General features: G+C 46.2%; 2 protein-coding genes across 9 annotated transcripts in view; both read right to left on the bottom strand.

Annotated features, from left to right (window-relative positions):
- LOC111521190 (zinc finger protein 749) overlaps positions 1 to 2,634 on the bottom strand; it is a 33,179-nt gene extending 30,545 nt beyond the window's left edge. For 2 of the 4 annotated variants that reach the window (XR_004228651.1, XM_031934735.1), the window contains exon 1: positions 2,293 to 2,634. The gene's annotated coding sequence lies outside the window, so the exon portion shown is untranslated. The other 2 variants (XM_031934736.1, XM_031934737.1) reach the window with 2 other exon arrangements.
- A 4,618-nt stretch (positions 2,635 to 7,252) lies between these two features.
- On the bottom strand, positions 7,253 to 17,386 carry LOC111521117 (zinc finger protein 17). Of its 5 annotated transcripts, none has more exons than XM_023184281.2 (4): positions 17,127 to 17,386; positions 15,206 to 15,246; positions 11,159 to 11,285; positions 7,253 to 9,557 (listed from the first exon to the last, which is right to left on the bottom strand). In XM_023184281.2, the coding sequence occupies exons 2-4, from the start codon at positions 15,224 to 15,226 to the stop codon at positions 7,714 to 7,716; spliced, it is 1,992 nt and encodes a 663-aa protein (XP_023040049.1). In that variant the 5' UTR covers positions 15,227 to 15,246; positions 17,127 to 17,386; the 3' UTR covers positions 7,253 to 7,713. The 5 variants fall into 5 exon arrangements, with proteins under 5 accessions (XP_023040049.1, XP_023040048.1, XP_023040050.1 ...); XM_023184280.2 differs by having other exon boundaries at positions 15,206 to 15,330; positions 17,127 to 17,356; XM_023184282.2 differs by having other exon boundaries at positions 17,053 to 17,157.
- Positions 17,387 to 18,875: the final 1,489 nt, after the last annotated feature.

Raw genomic sequence — 18,875 nt, 5'->3', positions numbered from 1 at the left:
TTTTTTTTTTTTTTTTTTTTTTTTTTGAGGTGGAGTCTTGCTCTGTCGCCTGGACTGGAGTGCAGTGGCCGGATCTCAGCTCACTGCAAGCTCTGCCTCCCGGGTTTATGCCATTCTCCTGCCTCAGCCTCCGGAGTAGCTGGGACTACAGGCCCCCGCCACCTCGCCCGGCTAGTTTTTTTGTATTTTTAGTAGAGACGGGGTTTCACCGTGTTAGCCAGGATGGTCTCGATCTCCTGACCTTGTGATCCGCCCGGAGACAGGGCCTCGCTCTGTTGCCCAGGCTACAGTGCAATGACACAGTCTCGGCTCACTGGAACCTCCGCCTCCCAGGTTCAAACGATTCTCCTGCCTCAGCCTCCTGAGCAGCTGGGATTACAGGCTCCCGCCACCACGCCCAGCTAATGTTTTTATTTTTAGTAGAGACGGGGGTTTCATCATGTTGGCCAGGCTGGGCTTGAACTCCTGACCTCGTGATCTGCCTGCCTTCGTTTCCCAAAGTGATGGGATTACAGCTGTGAGCCACTGCGCCCAGCCCCCACTTCTTAATGTTTTAAGGAAATACGATATATAAAAAGATTTGTACTATAAGCAGAGTTACGGGTAAATTAACATTCTAACAATAAATATTTTAATACGTTTAAATTATTGATTACATCTATTTCCAATTGCCTATGTGTACATATTTAGAAGGATATTGGCTGAGAAACAAACAAACAAAAAAAATAGCCTAGAGCTGTCTGACCTACACAAAATGTATCAGGCTCAGAGAGGCAAGAATATGAGACGTCAGTCACATCCCTGAACCCATGCCTGAGAACAACTGTTTAAAGACATTTTGTTCCTGACTAGCTGTCTCACCTATTATCTTCGTGTTTCTGTAATCTATAATATAAAGAACAGTGTATAGCCAATAAAAACTTACGTTACTTTAACATAAGTTATTGGTAAACAACTCAGAAACTGCTTCCTTTTTCCTTAAAAAAAAAAAAAAAAAATGTCACTGCTGCTAATTGAAGTGTATATTCAGGACAACTTGAATCTAGGGTCCCAGATGGCTATTATCAACATGCCAACTCTCTTTAAACTAGATTCTGACTTGCTTGGTTATTTAAGATTGATACAGTTTATTAGTGTTTAAGTCAATTACCTGTTTTTACATCCCTAAGTTAATGAGTTGCAGGATGGGGCTGAGCAGTCAATCAGTTACTGGTCCGTTCAGCAAACAGGTCTGCCTGCCATATAATTCAGTAAAGGGAGCTTGCTGGAGGCCCTTAACTGTGGTGGAGGATATGAGAAAGCCCTGCCCAGTTTTGGACCCACTTGCTCCATGGCCTTATCTTGTTCCCCAAAGAGTGGCCCTCAGGGCTAGCTGAGTTAGAAGGGTGGAGTGACTACAGTATCTCATGCCTCAGTCTCTGTAGTCCAGGGCAACTCCTTATCCATCCAGGCCTCTTTTTCAACAGAAACAGACCAAACTCTTAGCCCGTATCTGCTCCCTTCTGCAGGGAGTATCAGAGATGCCCTCCCTACCATGGTCTTTCCTCCAAATCTGAGCCCTCCCCTCCCTCAGCCCATACGAAAAAACAATGTTAGGATTCTTCCTTCTCAATCTGATCCACAGGCCAACTTCTCAAGTACACAACTTCTAACTCATTTAAAGCTCCAGGCCAGCTTACCTTCCCTGACCTTTAGAAATTACGTCCACCTACCCATGTGATGTCACCCAAAATCCAACGCAGGATCTTCTGAAACCTGCTCCTTAAGCTGAAATCTTTAATTCCATTCTTTCAGATTTTTCAGGCCAAAACAAAACCTACGGAAGACACCCTTCACTACCGACTTTCCTTCACAGCTGTTTGATGCAGCAGGAAATCCTCTGAGATCCACCCAGAATCTCATCACACTTCCCCTCTACTGCAACTCCTCTGGCCCAGCCCTACCATAACTCAAGGGGGTCTCCTCGGCGGTCCCCCTGCCCCCGTTCAACATCCTGTTTTCCCCAACTTTAAACTTTCTAACTCTGGGCGTTACCCTCCCATTCATCCTCCCTGAACAGCCCTCTATGGCTTTCTGCGGCTCCACCGCCCTTCCAGGGGAGACTCCGCCTCAACCTCTGCTCGTTGGAGACAAAGACGCTCGGGCTCCCCAGTGCCTCCCCTTCTGCAGTGCCTCCAAGCCCCAGAGACGTGTCAGTCTCCCACGGGAGCTCCCCCGCCTCATCGCACCGCAGTCCCAGTCCCGGGCACCCCACACAAGAACGCCCCTCTCTTAGAGACACAAGGGCCTAACCTGCAGGGCCTCTCCTTGGGACTTCAGCACTGGGAGGAGGGGTTGGGCGAGGCGGCCTGGGACGCTGCACGCACCTCGGTCAGGTTCATCGGCGCAGCCTCCTCCAGTCCAGCCAGGGAAGAGCGGGGCGGGAACGGCGGTCACCTGGACGCTGACGGAGGCAGGGGTGCCTGCAGCCGACTCAGCCGATCCGCACTTTAGCCTCTGTGTAGAAGGAATACCGTTTCTCGCGCTTTTCTGCTCTGTCACCTCAGTCCCGACCCAGAGCTCTGGGACCCCCTAAATCAGTAAACAGATCTCTAGACAGCCATGCTAAAGTAACCATGAGGGCGCCGCCGGAAGTCCCGCCCACACAACGGAGACCTCATTAGTCCTCTCTCTGCTAAACCAATGGCTACACTCGCTGCCGTGCCCCCGCAGTGTCTTCTGGGTAGTGTAGTTCCCACGCTGCTGCCTGTGTCGTCCGCAGTGTCTTCTGGGTAATGTAAGTCCCACGCCGCTGCCTGCCCCGCTTCATAATGTAGAGCGCCCTGACCTTAGGGAAAAAAGCTGGAGGTCCCTGGAGGAGCGTTGAGAAATGCAGTTCCGGGGCTCTTAAGGACATGGAGCGGCTTTGCTGACTCTTAAACTGCAAGTAAACAGATTTTACTAGAGGGCAGTCTAGGATAAGGCTGAGAAATATTTCAGAGACCTGTCCTTTCAGATTGTATTAAGGAAGGAGACCACTACTACTCCTGCTGCCCTCCTCCCCCAACCTTGCCTAGTTCACAAGACAGGAGGAAAGAGAAACAAAACTAAGATAAATAGCCAGACAACCTTGGCACCACCACCCAGCCCTAGGAGTTAAACAAATAATAATAACATCAACCCCTGGCCTAAACTACTTGTGTTATCTGTAAATTCCAGACACTGTATGAAAAAAGCATTGTAAAACTTTGTTCTGTTAACTGATGCATGTAGGCCCCAGTCACATTTCCCACGCTTGCTCAATTTATCATGACCCTTTCACGTGGACCCCTTAAAGTTGTAAGCCTTTAAAAAGTCTAAGTATTTCTTTTTCAGGGAGCTGGGCTCTTAAGACAGGAGTCTGCCGACGCTCCCGGCGGAATAAAAAAACCTCTTCCTTCTTTAATCTGGTGTCTGGGGAGTTTTGTCTGCAGCTCCTCCTGCTACAGTATGAAGCACAGCAAGTTCCCAAAGGAAGAACATCAGAAGGGACATGGCTGACCATAACGAACTGGTCCTTCACTCATAGCGGTCAGCTCTTTTGTGCTTGTCAAGTACACACAGACTGAAGCTCTGGAGACTGTTTTTTGATCGTTAGTGTGTTCTGTTGGGACAAGAAAGAAAAGACCCACACAGGACGTGATGGGGAGTTGAAGGAGGAATATCTTTCTGTCGACGAAAAGGGTGGAACTTTGTTAAATAGTTCAAGAGATTTATTCTGAGACAAATATGAGTGACTAATGGCCCATGACACAGCTCCAAGAGAGCCTGAGAACATGTGCCCAAGATGGCCCATCTACAACTTGGTTTTAACAATTTAGGAAGACATAAGACATCAGTCAATACATGTAAAACGTACATTGGATCCCTCTGGAAAGGCGGGGCAACTGGAAGGGAGGGGCGGGGCTTCCAGGTTAGGTGGGTTCAGAGATTATCCGATTGGCAATTGGTTGAAAGAGCTTTTATCTAAAGACCTGGAATCAGTAGAAATAGTTGTAATAGTTGTCTGGGTTAAGATAAGGGGTTGTGGGCCGAGCGCGGTGGCTAACGCCTGTAATCCCAGCACTTTGGGAGGCCGAGGCGGGTGGATCCCTTGAGGTTGGGAGTTCGAGATCAGCCTGACCAACATGGAGAAACCCCGTCTCTACTAAAAGTACAAAATTAGCTGGGTGTGATGGCACATGCCTATAATCCCAGCTACCAGGGAGGCTGAGGCCGGAGAATTGCTTGAATCTGGGAGGCGGAGGTTGCAGTGAGCCAAGATCGTGCCATTGCACTCCAGCCTGGGCAAAAAGAGTGAAACTCCGTCTCAAAAAAAAAAAAAAAAAAGAGATGATGTTAACCACGCAGCCCACAATGGCAAACCATTAACGTCAATTTGCGAGGACGAAATTCATCTTGTTCACGACCTAGTTGAAGAAGACTGATGATTAACAGCACAAACAATAACTGACACCACAGACATCTGTATTGGTTCAGCTTACACAATTCTGACTGAAAAAGTTGTGCAAACTTTCCACTCAATGGGTGCCAAAGACACTGAATCCAGATCAGCTGCAGACAAGAGCAGAACCTTCAATGTAAATGTTAAGCAAGTAGGATCAAGATGAAGCGTTTCTTTGAAGAACTGTACAGATGAAACATGACTTTATTATTATTATTTGACATGGAGTTTCACTCTTGTTGCCCAGGCTGGAGTGCAATGGCGTGATCTCGGCTCACTGGCACCTCCGCCTCCTGGGTTCAAGCAATTCTCCTGCCTCAGCCTCCCCAGTAGCTGGGATTACAGGCATGTGCCACCACGCCCTGTTAATTTTTGTATTTTTTAGTAGAGAAGGGGGTTCCTCCATGTTGGTCAGGCTGGCCTCAAACTCCTGAGCTCAGGTGATCTGCCCAACTCGGCCTCCCAAAGTGCTGGGATTACAGACGTGAGCCACTGCGCCCACTATGAGATTGTTTTGAGAAAGTTAGCTAAAGATTTAGCGGAAAACCCCTGGGAAAGCTTCACCAGGAGTCCTTCACTAGAATGCTCCTGCTCATTCCTCTCATCAAATAACTGCAACTTTATGAAAATTCTGATGTAAAATCCTAAGGCATCCACCTTACAGTCCTGATTTGGCTCTTTCTGACTTTCATGTTTACTTTCATGTTTCCACAAACTTTCTGAAGTCCCCACATATACTAAAAAACTCCTACATTTCAACAAAACCAAATAACCCTAGAGAAGTAAAACAAAAACAAAAAACAAAACAAAAAAAACTCAACCCAGTAGTAAAGCTACTACTAAAAAAAATTAATAAAGTTAAAATTAATAAAGTTAAAAAATGATGCAACTGCTATAAAAAAGAGTCCTCAAAAAAATTAAAATAGAATTAACATAGGATGGGAACACTGTGAAGAAGAAATTTTAAAAATTAAAAATATTTTTAAGGTGAACATAGGGGGCCAGGTGAGTGGATCATGAGGTCAAGATTGAGACCATCCTGGCCAACATGGTGAAACCCCGTCTCTACTAAAAATACAAAAATTATCTGGGTGTGGTGGTGCGTGTTTGTAGTCCCAGCTACTTGGGAGGCTGAGGTAGGAGGACTGCTTGAACCCGGGAGGCAGAGGTTGCAGTGAGCTGGGATCACGTCACTGTACTCCAGCCTGGTGACAGAGTTGAGACTCAGTCTCAAAACAAAACAAAACAAAACAAAGGAAGCACCAATTCTGAGTAAATCCTCAAAAGGAATTTAAAGCACAGCCTCAAAGAAACATTTGTACACTCATGCTCATCTGCTATTAACAACAGCTGAGTGGAAACAACCCAAATGTCCACTAATGAAAGGAAAAGTGGCACATACATATATAATCATGCACCGCACTTTTCAGTTAACAATGGCCACATGCATGACAGTGGTCCCATAAAATTACAATGAAGCTGAAAAATGCTTTTGCCTAATGACATGACAGCAGTAGTAAGGCAATATATTAATCACATGTTTATGGTGATTCTGGTACAAACAAACCTATTGTGCTACCAGTCATATAGAAGCATAACATATGCAATAAAGTACAGTATATAATAATAAATGAGTTACTAGCTTATGTTCTTAGTATACTACACTTTTTATCATTAGGTATTCTCCAACAGTAGAGTATATATGGAGTTGTGTGTATGTATATAAATATACAGGTGTATATACACACAAACTGTGACACAGCCTCGGGCAGGTCCTTCAGGAGGTATTCCAGAAAAAGGTATTGTTACTTTAGATGACAGCTCCATGTGTGTCACTGCCCCAGAAGACTTTCTGGAAGAGGATCTGAAGTGGAAGACAATGACATTATCCTGATCCTGTGCTGGCCTAGACGAATATGTGTATCTTAGTTTTTAACAAAAAAAAGTTTAAGAAGTTAGGATATAAAAAAATTTTTGTACAGTTGTACAATGTTTTAAGCAAGACATTATTACAAAAGTCAAAAAGTCTTTAAAAATACAAGCTTATAAAGTAAAAACAGTCAGCTAAGGTTAATACGTTAAAGAAAAAATATTCTATAAATTTTATTTTGTCCAGTCGGGGACAGTGGCTCATGCCTGTAATCCCAGCACTTTGGGAGGCCAAAGCAAGTGGCTCACTTGAGGTCAGGAGTTTGACACCAGTCTGGCCAACATTGTAAGACCCCGTTCTCTACTAAAAATAAAAAAAATTAGCGGGGCATGGTGGTGGCGCATGCCTGTAATCCCAGATACTTGGGAAGCTGAGGCAGAATTGCTTGAACCAGGAGGTGAAGGTTGCAGGAAGCCAAGACAGCACCACTGCACTCCAGCCTGGGCAACAGAGCAATTCTATCTCAAAAATAAAAATAAAAATAAAAATGTAGTGTTGTCTAAGCATACAGTGTCTTATAAAGTCTACAGCACAGTAACAACCTAGGCCTTCACATTCACTCACCACTCACTGACTCACCCAGAGCAACTTGCAGTACCATAAGCTCCATTCATGGTAAGTTCTCTGTATGTCTATCATTTTTTCTTTTATACTGTATTTTTACTGTAGCTTTTCAGTTTAGATATACTTAAAAAGAATTACCACGTGTTCCAACAGCCTACAGTATTCAGCACAGTAATATGCTGTACAAGTTTGTAGCAAGGTGCTATAGGATATACCATATAGCCTAAGCATTGACAAACCCACTCCCCCTCCAAAAAAAGAAAGAAAATCACCTAATAACACTTTTCTCAGGACACTTCCCCTTTGTTAAGCAACACATGACTGTAACAGAATTTTATTCAGCCTTTAAAAAGGACGGAAATTCTAATGGATTAGAACTTGAAACCTTAAAAATATAACGTTAAGCAAAATAAGCCACAAAGTAATCCACAAGACCAAAACTTAAGTTTTCTTATATGAGGTACCCAGACTAGTAAAATTCATAGAGAGTGGTGCTTGTCAAGAGGCTGGGTGGACTGGGGAATAAAGTTTTAAAAAGTATAGACTTAGTTTCATAAATTGAAAAGACTTCTAGATATTTATTGCACAATGTGAATGACTAACAGTACTGAACTATACACTTTAACATGGTTATGATGTTAGATTTTATGTTATCTGTATTCTACGAGAATACTTTTTTAAAAACATAGGTTCCAGTGCTAAATCAGAGTAGATTTCTGTGTGACGTCTTTCCTTATCTGCTTTATATACACATTCTTTATCTGGTGTGAACTTTCTGGTGCTGAATGAGATGAGAATTTTGGTTAAAGACTCTCCCACATTCACTACACTGATAAGGTCTCTCTCCAGTGTGAATTCTCCGATGTTTAATGAGGCTGGAGTTGTATCTAAAGACTTTCCCACATTCACTGCATTCATAAGGCTTTTCTCCAGTATGAACTCTCTGATGACTAATGAGCGTGGAGCTGTCCATAAAAAATTTCCCACATTTGCTGCATTTATAAGTTCTTTCCCTAGTGTGAACTTTTTGGTGCCGAATGAGGTGGGAATTTTGGCTAAAAACTCTCCCACACTCAGTGCACTCAAAAGACCTTTCTCCAAAGTGATTTCTCCGATGTCTAATATGATTTGAGTTGTGCCTAAAGAATTTCCCACATTCACTACACTCATAAGGCCTTTCACCAGTGTGAATTCTCTGGTGTGTATCAAGTGTGGAGCGACACCTAAAGGATTTTCCACAAATGCTGCATTCAAAAGGTCTTTCTCCAGTGTGAACTCTCTGATGACTCTTCAGTGTACAGCTGTCCACAAAGAATTTGCCACATTCACTGCATTCATAAGGCCTCTCTCCAGAGTGAACTCTCTGATGTCTATTCAGTGTGAAGCAATACCTAAAGAATTTCCCACATTCGCTGCATTCATAAGGCTTTTCTCCAGTGTGAACTCTCTGATGAATAATGAGTGTGGAAGTGTCCATAAAGAATTTCCCACATTCACTACACTCATAAGGCTTTTCTCCAGTGTGAACTTTCTGATGTCTAATGAGTGTGGAACGGTATCTAAAGAATTTCCCACATTCGTTGCATTCATAAGGTTTTTCTCCAGTATGAACTCTCTGGTGAATAATGAGTGTGCAGCTGTCCATAAAGAATTTCCCACATTCACAGCAATAAAAAGGCCTTTCTCCAGTGTGAACTTTCTGATGTCTAATGAGTGCTGAACTGTACATAAAGTATTTCCCACATTCGTTGCATCCATAAGGCCGTTCTCCAGTATGAATTTTCTGGTGACCAACAAGGTGAGCCTGTGTAAGGAAAGCCTTCCCACATTCACTACACAGATAAGGCCTTGGCCTGGTGTGAATCCTCTGGTGCTGAAGTAGGTGAGACTTTCTAAGGAAAGCTTTCCCACATTCACTGCACTCATAAGGCCTTTCTCCAGTGTGAATTTTCTGGTGTTGAACAACATTATATTTGAGGCTGAAGGCTTTTCCACATTCACTACACTTATAAGGCCTTTCTCCAGTGTGATTTCGCTGATGTTTAATAAGGTCGGAGTTGTACCTAAAAAATTTGCCACATTCACTGCACTCATAAGGCCTTTCCTGTGTGTGGATTTTCTGGTGCTCAAATAGCATATGCTGGTGGCAAAAGCCTTTTCCACATTGGCTGCAGCTGTAATCACTCTGTCCACTTTGAAAGGCCTCCACACCCTGAGTGTCCCTGTGTGGCTTCCACCCACTGGGAAGAGCCTGCTGTTGATCTGAAGCACCAGTAAAATCCTTGCCACCCTGCATGCATGTGAAGTTCCTCTTTGCCAGGTGAACACTGTCATTCACAAACGAAGGCCTCCCTTCATCCCTTCTGGTGAGCTTCTCTCTAAGATGCTCCTTTTGGTGCAGGTAAAGCCCAGCTGTATGCTTGGGGTGTGTTCCGTCATGCTCAGCCAGGTGCAGGATGTCCTTCAGAAGTGAGCTACATGTCTCACAGGGCTGGGCCTTCTGGGTGCACAAAGCTGGCTTTAGAGTTGTGATCTGTGACACACCTACAGAAACACACTGCTTGGAAGGTGCCTCCTCATCCTTGGCTCCATGCCAACAACCTAGGAACAGAAATGCTGGTGAAGTGCGTGTTGACTTTGGAGGGAGGAGGCAGCCCCCGAACAAATGTCTGTCAGACCAACTCACAAATAAGACCACGGGATTGGTGATAGGCACGGGACACTAAAGCCAGTGAGAGGAAAGCCTTCTGGGCAGAACTGGGCCTGACAGAAACCCATAACGAAAGTCCTGATGATGGGGAACAACACAGGGCGCACAGTGCAGAGCACAGAAGTGGAGTCCCCAAGTCACTCCTCAGTAAATGGCTTTCAACAGGCCATAGCTGCTGGTGAACAATGTGTAGAAGGCTGTGTCTAGACCCAGAGAGATCTGATGTGACAGTGGAGCTGGTGTTCAGGGACGACTGAAGTATACATCCAGAACTCACAACACCTTAAGTACAGGTCACATGTTGGAGGGCACTACCAAGGGAACAGTAGAAGGCAACAGGTGGCTGGGTGCGGTGGCTCACACCTATAATCCCAGAACTTTGGGAGGCCAAGGAGGGCGGATCAGCTGAGGTCAGGGCTTTGAGACCAGCCTGACCAACATGGATAAACACCGTTTCTACTAAAAATACAAAATTAGCCAGGCGTGGTGGCGCATGCCTGTAATCCCAGCTATATGAGAGGCTGAGGCAGGAGAATCGCTTGAACCCGGGAGGCGGAGGTTGCACTGAGTCAAGAACGCGTGCGCCATTGCACTCCAGCCTGGGCAACAAGAGCTAAACTCCATCTCAAAAAAAGAAAAAAAAAAAGGGAACAGGTGAGAGGTGGAGGCCAAAGTGGTAGGGTCAGAGGTGGGAGCCAGGAGATGAAAGTCAAAAAAGAAATCACAATAGGGAGGAAAAGAGAGACATGTGGTGTGGCCACTGGCAGGGGCATCAAACTGGATTGATTCCCAGTGTGATGTGAACCCAGCCCTGTCATCACACCCCTTCCGAGCTCCCACGCACTAGGGCCAAGTCCTTTTGAGCATCTCTTGTCATCAGTGGAGTAACGTCCACTCTGTCAGGCACCCACGGACCTCTACCTTGCTCAAGGTAAGCAACTATCTAGGTGTGGCGTTAGCCAAGCTAGGGGAAGGACAACGAAAGGGAGGGGACAGCATGTACACAGTACACAGAGCAATAAGCCCAGGACATGCTGCATTCTAAAGTTACCAGAACTTCTAGTGGAAAGTCCTGCAGAAATAAGCCCACAGTCCTCACAAGCAGTGACCAGGTAGGTCCCTGAAATTCCCGACACAGGGTATCCCCCAGGTATGTCGGCAAGAAGAATGGAGAAAGCCTTGCACAGAGAAAAGTGTCATGCATTTGGACAGAGTAAACTAACCAGGGACAGGCAAGGTCATTAGGATATTCTTGAGAAACCTGAAGACTTCTGACTTTTGAGCCTCATAAGGTTTCAGAGTGACAAGAGCTAAGCTTCTTAAGGAAAACGGATACAGATCACACAGCCCAGCTGTCGCTGCCACAACACATATGCCGGGAAACTAGGAGAGGATGCAGCATCCATGATCTGGTGTGAGACAGAGCTGCCAAGGAAAAAAGTGAAAAAACATTGCCCAGCACAAGACACTGACGTAGGTGTCAGGGCCTTACCTACTGATGACAAAAGTGCAAAGTTCTCCAGCATCACATCGCTGTGCAGGTGTCTCTGAACGTCATTAAGAATCCCCCACTCCTCCTGGGAAAAATGTATGGCCACGTCCTCAAAAACCATACAATCCTGCCAAAATTATGACAGTTTAGTCCATGAGCAACTTTTATTTTTTGAGATGGAGTCTCGCTGTGTCGCCAGGCTGGAGTGCAGTGGTGCGATCTCGGCTCACTGCAAGTTCTGACTCCCGGGTTCAAGCAATTCTCCTGCCTCAGCCTCCTGAGTAGCTGGGATTACAGGCACGCACCACCATACCTGGCTAATTTTTGTACTTTTAGTAGAGACGGGGTTTCACCATGTTGTTCAGGCTGGTCTAGAATTCCTGACCTCGTGATCTGTCTGCCTCAGCCTCCCAAAGTGCTGGGATTACAGGCATGAGCCACTGTGCCCGACCCACGAGCGACTTCTTATTCTGTTTCCTTAGATCTGTATTTATCTACTTGAAATCTAAGAATCAGAGAACCAAAATAACAACCAGCGTTTTAACATTTCTCTTATAATTCAGATCCCATAGTCTGAATTGCTTTCTATCTAACAATCACACATGATTATTTCTCCTGCCCTAAATCAACACAAGGCTTGTACCACAAAAGGAGGGATAGTTCCTATACCCAAGGCTGCCAAAATCATGCAAACCACCCAGTCTTAAGCTCTTCACTCTCCCCTGCATGCCTTTCCAGTCAAAACCCCAATAAAGCCTCTGATGTATGCCTTCCCTTCAATTGTGCATCTGCCACCTGACCAAATCCGCGATTTCCTCTGTGGCTTTAGGCTGTGTGGCATGCCCCCTGCACTCAGGAAATTAAAGGAATAAAAATCATTTCATCCAGATATGATTTCTCACCAATCCAAAAAAATTATTCCAATGTCACTGGCTTTTCTGTAATCACTCACTCTGGTTCACAGATTGAACAAGATTGTATCCTCTGGGTACAATCACTGATACACTTCCGTCTCCAGGACCTTCAGTGCTCCTCACCACAACCACACACATCCATCCCCTGCTCAGCCTCCACCCACTTCTCAATGAGGAAGAGACACCAGGTCTTCGTGGCACCTGTACCTGCTCTCCCCTCATTGCCACCGATCACTGACTCCAGCATAGAACAAAGATGAGTGGGGAGAGACTGAAAAGCGCCATCAAAACCTGGCACGTGGCCGGGCATGGTGGCTCATGTCTGTAATCCCAGGACTTTGGGAGGCCGAGACAGGTGGATCATGAGGTCAGGAGTTCAAGATCAGCCTGGCCAAGATGGTGAAACCCCGTCTCTACTAAAAATACAAAAATTAGCCAGGCATGATGGCAGGCACCTGTAATCCCAGCTACTCAGGAGGTTGAGGCAGAAGAATTGCTTGAACCTGGGAGGCGGAGGTTGCAGTGAGCCGAGATCGCACCACTGCACTCCAGCCTGGGCGACAGAGCGAGACTCCATCTCAAAAAACAAAACAAAACAAAACACAACACTTGGCCCGTGGCGGCCTACCTTTCTTTTGTCACTCAATTTCCCTAGAGTCACCTAGATCTTGCCTCTCAGATAACCAAACTTGGACTCACCCTCCTAAGTGCCCAGTGCCAGAGGTGGAACCATCTATTCATGCTCCTCTACTCACGCTTTGGATGGCACCTTCCGCATGTATCCAGCACCTCCACTCTTCCAACACTAACAACCACCACAGCCCAACCGGGATTATTTCCATGGCCTGCTACCATGCCACTCTGCACATGAAATCCTGCGGTGCATGACAAATGCAACCAGAATCCTATCTGTCCCTGGACTGACCAGAAGGCAATGTTTAGGAAACATTGCTTTGAAGATCTCTGAACCCAGTCCTGTTTCTTGCTTTGACCTGGGCTTTCCAAACCCACATATTCCTGCACACCTCCTTTGAGTTCCAGATCTTGGCTATCTCCCACTTCTACATGTATATGCTGTCCCACAAGCAGTCACGACTTTCTCCATCCCCCAGCTCTAATCCAAAGCCCAGATACGTTGACCTCCCCAACACCATCCCCACCCTAGGCCCAGCAATGCTTCTAGCTGATCCCATCATCTGCCAAAATAGTCTCAGAGTTCACATGAAACTACCCCGGTACAACTAAGACTTGCCACAAAACCCTGTTGAGTCCATAACAGGGTACAAAGCCCCTCCCAGACCTCACTACCATCTCACCTCTTTTGTGGAGATGCCTCACCATCCATCTTATGTGCCCTCTCCCACTCAAAAGCCTCTTATTTTCCAAAGGCCGTCCCCAACATAAACACACAAATACACACACACGTATCCTCAGTCCATCCACTCCCTCATCTGTCTTTGTGATGCCCAGCAACACTATCCAGGTGCCTAATAGAAAGATCCAGTCCTCAGCCTCTTCCTTCCCCTTCCTTCTCCCTAACAGCATCGCCTCCAGAATCTAAAGATGTCTCTTCCTAAATCTGACCCATAGATTTACCATGGTGTACACACCAGCTATCATGCAGTAGATGTCTCCATCCTGAACACCCATTTCTGTGTGTTCCTGGCACCTCTACAGGAGTTTCTGGAACATTTTTGACTTGGTCCAAACCTGGTTCTTCATATGCTCTATTAAAACTCCCCCTACTACAAAATTTACCACATCTTAGTTGCTGGAACACCCAATCTTCTCAACAAGGCCAAAACTATGGGGCCATTCCTGACTCCCTCTTGCATCCTACCTCCCCAGCTTCCTTGCTCTGTGCATCAAAAAATGTGAGCTGCGGCCGGGCATGGTGGCGCAACCCTGTAATCCCAGCATTTTGGGAGGCCGAGATGGGTGGATCACGAGGTCAGGAGATCGAGACCATCCTGGCTAACACGGTGAAACCCCGTCTCTACTAAAAAAAGTACAAAAAACTAGCCGGGCAAGGTGGCGGGCGCCTGTAGTCCCAGCTACTCGGGAGGCTGAGGGAGGAGAATGGCGTAAACCCGGGAGGTGGAGCTTGCAGTGAGCTGAGATCCAGCCACTGCACTCCAGCCTGGGCGACAGAGCGAGACTCCGTCTTAGGAAAAAAAAAAAAAAAAATGTGAGCTGCTCTAGATCAAAACCTACAGAAGCCACCCACCCCTTCGACCTCCACAGCCACCACTCATGTCCAGCCACCACTAACCTCCACTGGACTGTGGCAGGAATTCTCACCCAGGTATCCTTGGTTCTTCCCTAACCCTCACTCTATCCCCCATTCTGCAGGCAGAGGAAGCCTCTTAGAATCTAGGCCAAATGACCTATTTTTTCTTTCTCAAACCTTCCCTGGCTACTACCCCCCGTCAGATTAAAGACCTTGAACCACCGAGCACGGTGGCTCACACCTGTAATCCCAGCACTTTGGGAGGCTGAGGTAGGCAGATCTCTTGAGGCCAGGAGTTCGAGACCAGCCTGGCCAACATGGTGAAACCCTGTCTCTACTAAAAATACAAAACTTAGCTGGGTGTGTTGGCTCATGCCTACAATCCCAGCTACTCAGAAGGCTGAGGCAGGAGAATTGCTTGAACCCGGGAGACGGAGGTTGTAGTGAGCCGAGATTGCGCCACTGCACTCCAGTCTGGCGACGGAGCGAGACTCTGTCTCAAAAACAAAACAAAACCTAGACAACCTCAGGCTGCCATTCCGTGCCTGATCCCTGCATGCCCCGACCTCCTGCCCTGCTGCTGTGCTCCTTATCCTTGCCAGCTAGAACATTAAGCTACAGTTCTCTAAGCATCCCATCTAAGTCTCACCACCAAGCATTTGAACATTCTGGATCCTGTGTTTGAGATGTCCTGCCAAATCTCAAACCATCAGTTGTGAGAACTAGAACCACTCTATATAACCAGGGACTGAGTTTGGAACCCATCTCTGATGAAACTACAGGCTCTCCTTGGACCCAAGGGAGAAAGAAGAAAGGTGAACAGTCTCAGGATAACACCATTCCCTATATCAGCATGCTGAAACCATCTGGGATGGGTGAAAGCTGGAAACACTCTCCACTCACCTGTCCAGCATCCATAAGCATTGCTGCCACTGCTATGAACCCTGTGGGAAGAGGCAGGCCATGAGGATTAAGACAGCGTTGCAGCATCCTACAGGCTGACTGTACAACCACCTCTGGCCCTGCAACTAGAGCAAAGTTATCTCAGGCTACACAGTAAATCCTCAGGGTTCAGAGTCTTGACGAGGATTGAACTTCCTTGAGTCTCAGTGCCCTTATGTGTAAAATAGAGATTAAAAGGACTGCCAACTAATAGGGCTTATATTGGCACCAAACATAAGTAGTACACACTATGTATCAGCAATTTCTTTCTACTGGATTAAATATTTTGTACATGTTTTCAGCACAAATGACATGGAAGGGTTTTGAAATTTTGGGTGTGTATTCTTCCCGCTTCTTACAGTGTTAAGCAAATGTGATACATAAAACTTTCCACTGCAAGCAAATAGAAAACTTAACATTCAGCCGGGTGCGGTGGCTCACACCTGTAATCCCAGCACTTTGGGAGGCCGAGGTGGGCGGATCACGAGGTCAAGAGATCAAGATCATCCTGGCCAACCATGCTGAAACCTTGTCTACTAAAAATACAAAAATTAGCTGGCAAGGTGGCGCATGCCTGTAATCCCAGTTACTCGGGAGGCTGAGGTAGGAGAATCGCTTGAACCTGGGAGGCGAGGCTGCAGTGAGCCGAGACCGCGCCACTGCACTCCAGCCTGGCGACAGAGCGAGACTCCGTCTCAAAAAAAAAAAAAAAGAAAAAAGAAAAATTAACATTCAACAACTATTAAGTGAATAAATTTAACTATTAGTTACATTCATTTCTAACTGCCGACTTATGTGTACATATTTAGAAGGATATTGGTTCATTAGTGGTTAAAGAAATGTTTTATACATTCATAAATAAATAAGTTGTAGGGAGAGGATAAGCAAGCAGGTCAGTTCCTGGTCCCATCAGTAACCAGGCCTGCCTGCTACAAATTCAGTTGCTGGAAGATCGCTGGAGGGCCTTGACTAGATGTGAGAAAGCCCCACCCACGCCTGGACCCAATTTCCCCACTAGTCTCGACGACCTTCCTGTTGTTCCACAGAGTGGGCCTGGGGGTCTGCTGGGTCTGCAGGTGCCGAAATCTAAACCACCCTACACCTCAGTCTCCAGCCTAGGCCAGTTCCTTAATCCATTCAGAACTTCGTTTTTGCAGACACGGGCCAGAATCCTTCCTATGACAGGTCTGTGCCTTTCTAAAGGGAGTGTCAGGCTTATGGACCCAACCATGACCTGCCTTCCAAAACTCAGTCCTCTAAAATGCAACTTGTAATCCTCTCTGAAACCTGCTCCTTAAGCCGATTTCTCCAACTCCATTCTATCAGATTTTCAGGCCAAAAAAAAACCCATGGAATAGGCTCTTCACTACCCTCACTGCTATATTTGATGCACCAGGAAATCCTGTCGACTGTCTCTCTGAGATCCACCCAGAATCTCATCACACTTCCCCTCTACTGCAACTCCTCTGGCCCAGCCCTACCATAACTCAAGGGGTCTCCTCAGCGGTCCCCTTGTCCTACTTTAACATCTTGTTTTCCCCAACTTTAAACGTCTGCCTCTGGGCATAACCCTTCCTGCACAGCCTTCTACGGCTTTCAGCGGCTCCGCTGCCCTCCCAGGGGAGACTCCGCCTCACCCTCAGCTCCGTGGAGACAAAGACGCTCGGGATCCCCAGTGCCGCCCGCTTTGCAGCGCCTCTAAGCCTCGCAAGTGCAGGTCCCTGACAGGAGCTCCCCCGCCTCACAGCACCGCGGACACCGGTACCCCACACAAGAACGCCCCTCTCTTTGGGACACAGGGGCCTGACCTGCAGGGCCCCTCCTGGGGGCTTCGGCACTCGGAGGAGGGGTCTGGCGGGGCGCCCTGGGACGCGGCACCCACCTCAGTCAGGTTCATCGGCGCGGCCTCCGCTAGCACAGTCAGGGAAGAGAGGGGCGGGAGCGGCGGTGACCTGGACGCTGACGAAGGCACCGACGCCTACAACCGAGTCAGTCAAGCCTCACTCTAGCCTCTGTACAACGGGGAAACTTTTTCTCGCGTTTTTCCGCTCTTTCACCTCAGTCTGGACTCAGCCTGAGGGCGAACAGATCCCAACTCAGCCATATTGACAACATCACGGGGCGTTGCAGGAAGTCCCGCCCACACGCATTGCGAATCCACGTACACGCCTCTCTGCTAGGCCTTCATTGGCTACACTCGCTGCTTGTGTCCGCCGCTGTGTCTTTTGGGTAATGTAGTTCCCACGCCGCTGCCTGCCCCGCCTGTGAACCGAGGTAACTCGCGTTCAGGATGAAAGCCAGGAGGATCCTCCAGAGGTGTTGAGAGATGCAGTTACGGGGCTCCAAGGGCGTGGAGGGGCTTCACTGGCTTATAAACGGCAAGCATCCAGATTTTCCCGGAAGGCAGTGTAGAACAAGTCAGAGAAATGTTTCAGAGACCTGTCCTTTCAGATTCTGTAAAGCACAGCAAGTTCCCAAAGGACGAACGTCCGAAGGAACATGGCCAACCATAATGAACTGATCTTCCACGCATAGCGATCAGCTCTTTTGTGCTTGCCAAATACACACAGAACGAAGCTCTGGAGACTGTTTTATGATCTTCAATGTGCTCTGCTGGGACAAGAAAAGACCCAGACATGGCATGATGGGGAGTTTGAGGAGGAATATCTTTCCTTTCTGAATAATCAGTTGCTGTCTTTCAGCCTACCCAGCAACACTTTATTCACATGATACTTATTACTTTATATCTGAGATATTTTCCACTTATTTTAAGAAACTGAAACCTAACTGAAAAGGAAAAGTGACTAATCTACCATTATCTGCCAGAATAGTGTGGCCTTCCACCAGTCAAAGCCCTTGTGCAAAGAAAGCATCTTACTCCTGAGATAAAGGTTTGGGAATGCATGATCTCATCTCATTACTGGAAAGTGATTTATCATTTCACCTGAAATTGTATTAACAGTGTCTGCCCAGGGAGTTGAAATCGTCTCTGAATAACTCTTGTGAAATGGCTATTACTGAAACTATTAATGATGATTATGTAGTTATCCAAAGAAACTGGCAAAAATAGTTATAGAGAAATATATTTGTGATAGGAGGAAAAAAGCTAAGGTTGTCCTAGAACCTTGGACACACTCAAATTTGGTGTCCAAAATCTGATTCTTTTTCAAACTTGGAAACATTGTGCATTAACAACTTGAAGGGAGAGGTAAAGACTATACATTAAAAGAGTTACCAGAAAAGTAAAACTGAATAGGGAAACTGTGCTGTTGTATTTATTACTCTAACATGTTTGATGAACACTCATTAGATGCCAGGTACAATACTAAGTGCATGGGACACATCAGGAATAGGGTTGCCAGCTGTCTGTGACCCTGTAAGACATGTAAGACATATTTGATGAATTAGTCCTCAGTCCTGTATTGACTTTGTCAGGTCACTTTAAATGTCCTGTATTCAGCTTTTTACAATAAATTACAAAACCTCAGAAGTCAGAGCTATTTTTCTACCACTATAATTGTAAATTAAATCACTTAATGGCTATGTTAAATTAATTTAATTGTAAAATAAATTTTATTAAAATAAAATGTAATTGTAAAATAAATTTTATTAAAATAAAATGTAATTGTAA

The sequence above is a fragment of the Piliocolobus tephrosceles genome, chromosome 21 (assembly GCF_002776525.5).
Source record: "Piliocolobus tephrosceles isolate RC106 chromosome 21, ASM277652v3, whole genome shotgun sequence".
NCBI lineage: Eukaryota > Metazoa > Chordata > Mammalia > Primates > Cercopithecidae > Piliocolobus > Piliocolobus tephrosceles.
Note: the sequence above shows the minus strand (reverse complement) of the source record. Positions and strands in the feature narration are given on the sequence as shown.

What these genes read in the sequence shown, in the direction of transcription:
- LOC111521117 (XM_023184280.2), bottom strand. Translation starts at nt 15,292, where the DNA reads ATGCTGCAACGCTGTCTTAATCCTCATGGCCTGCCTCTTCCCACAGGG. An exon ending in TGCTTATGGATGCTGGACAG is followed by an intron (nt 11,286 to 15,205) that starts GTGAGTGGAGAG and finishes TAATTTTGGCAG; the next exon opens with GATTGTATGGTTTTTGAGGA. An exon ending in TGCACTTTTGTCATCAGTAG is followed by an intron (nt 9,558 to 11,158) that starts GTAAGGCCCTGA and finishes TTCTGTTCCTAG; the next exon opens with GTTGTTGGCATGGAGCCAAG.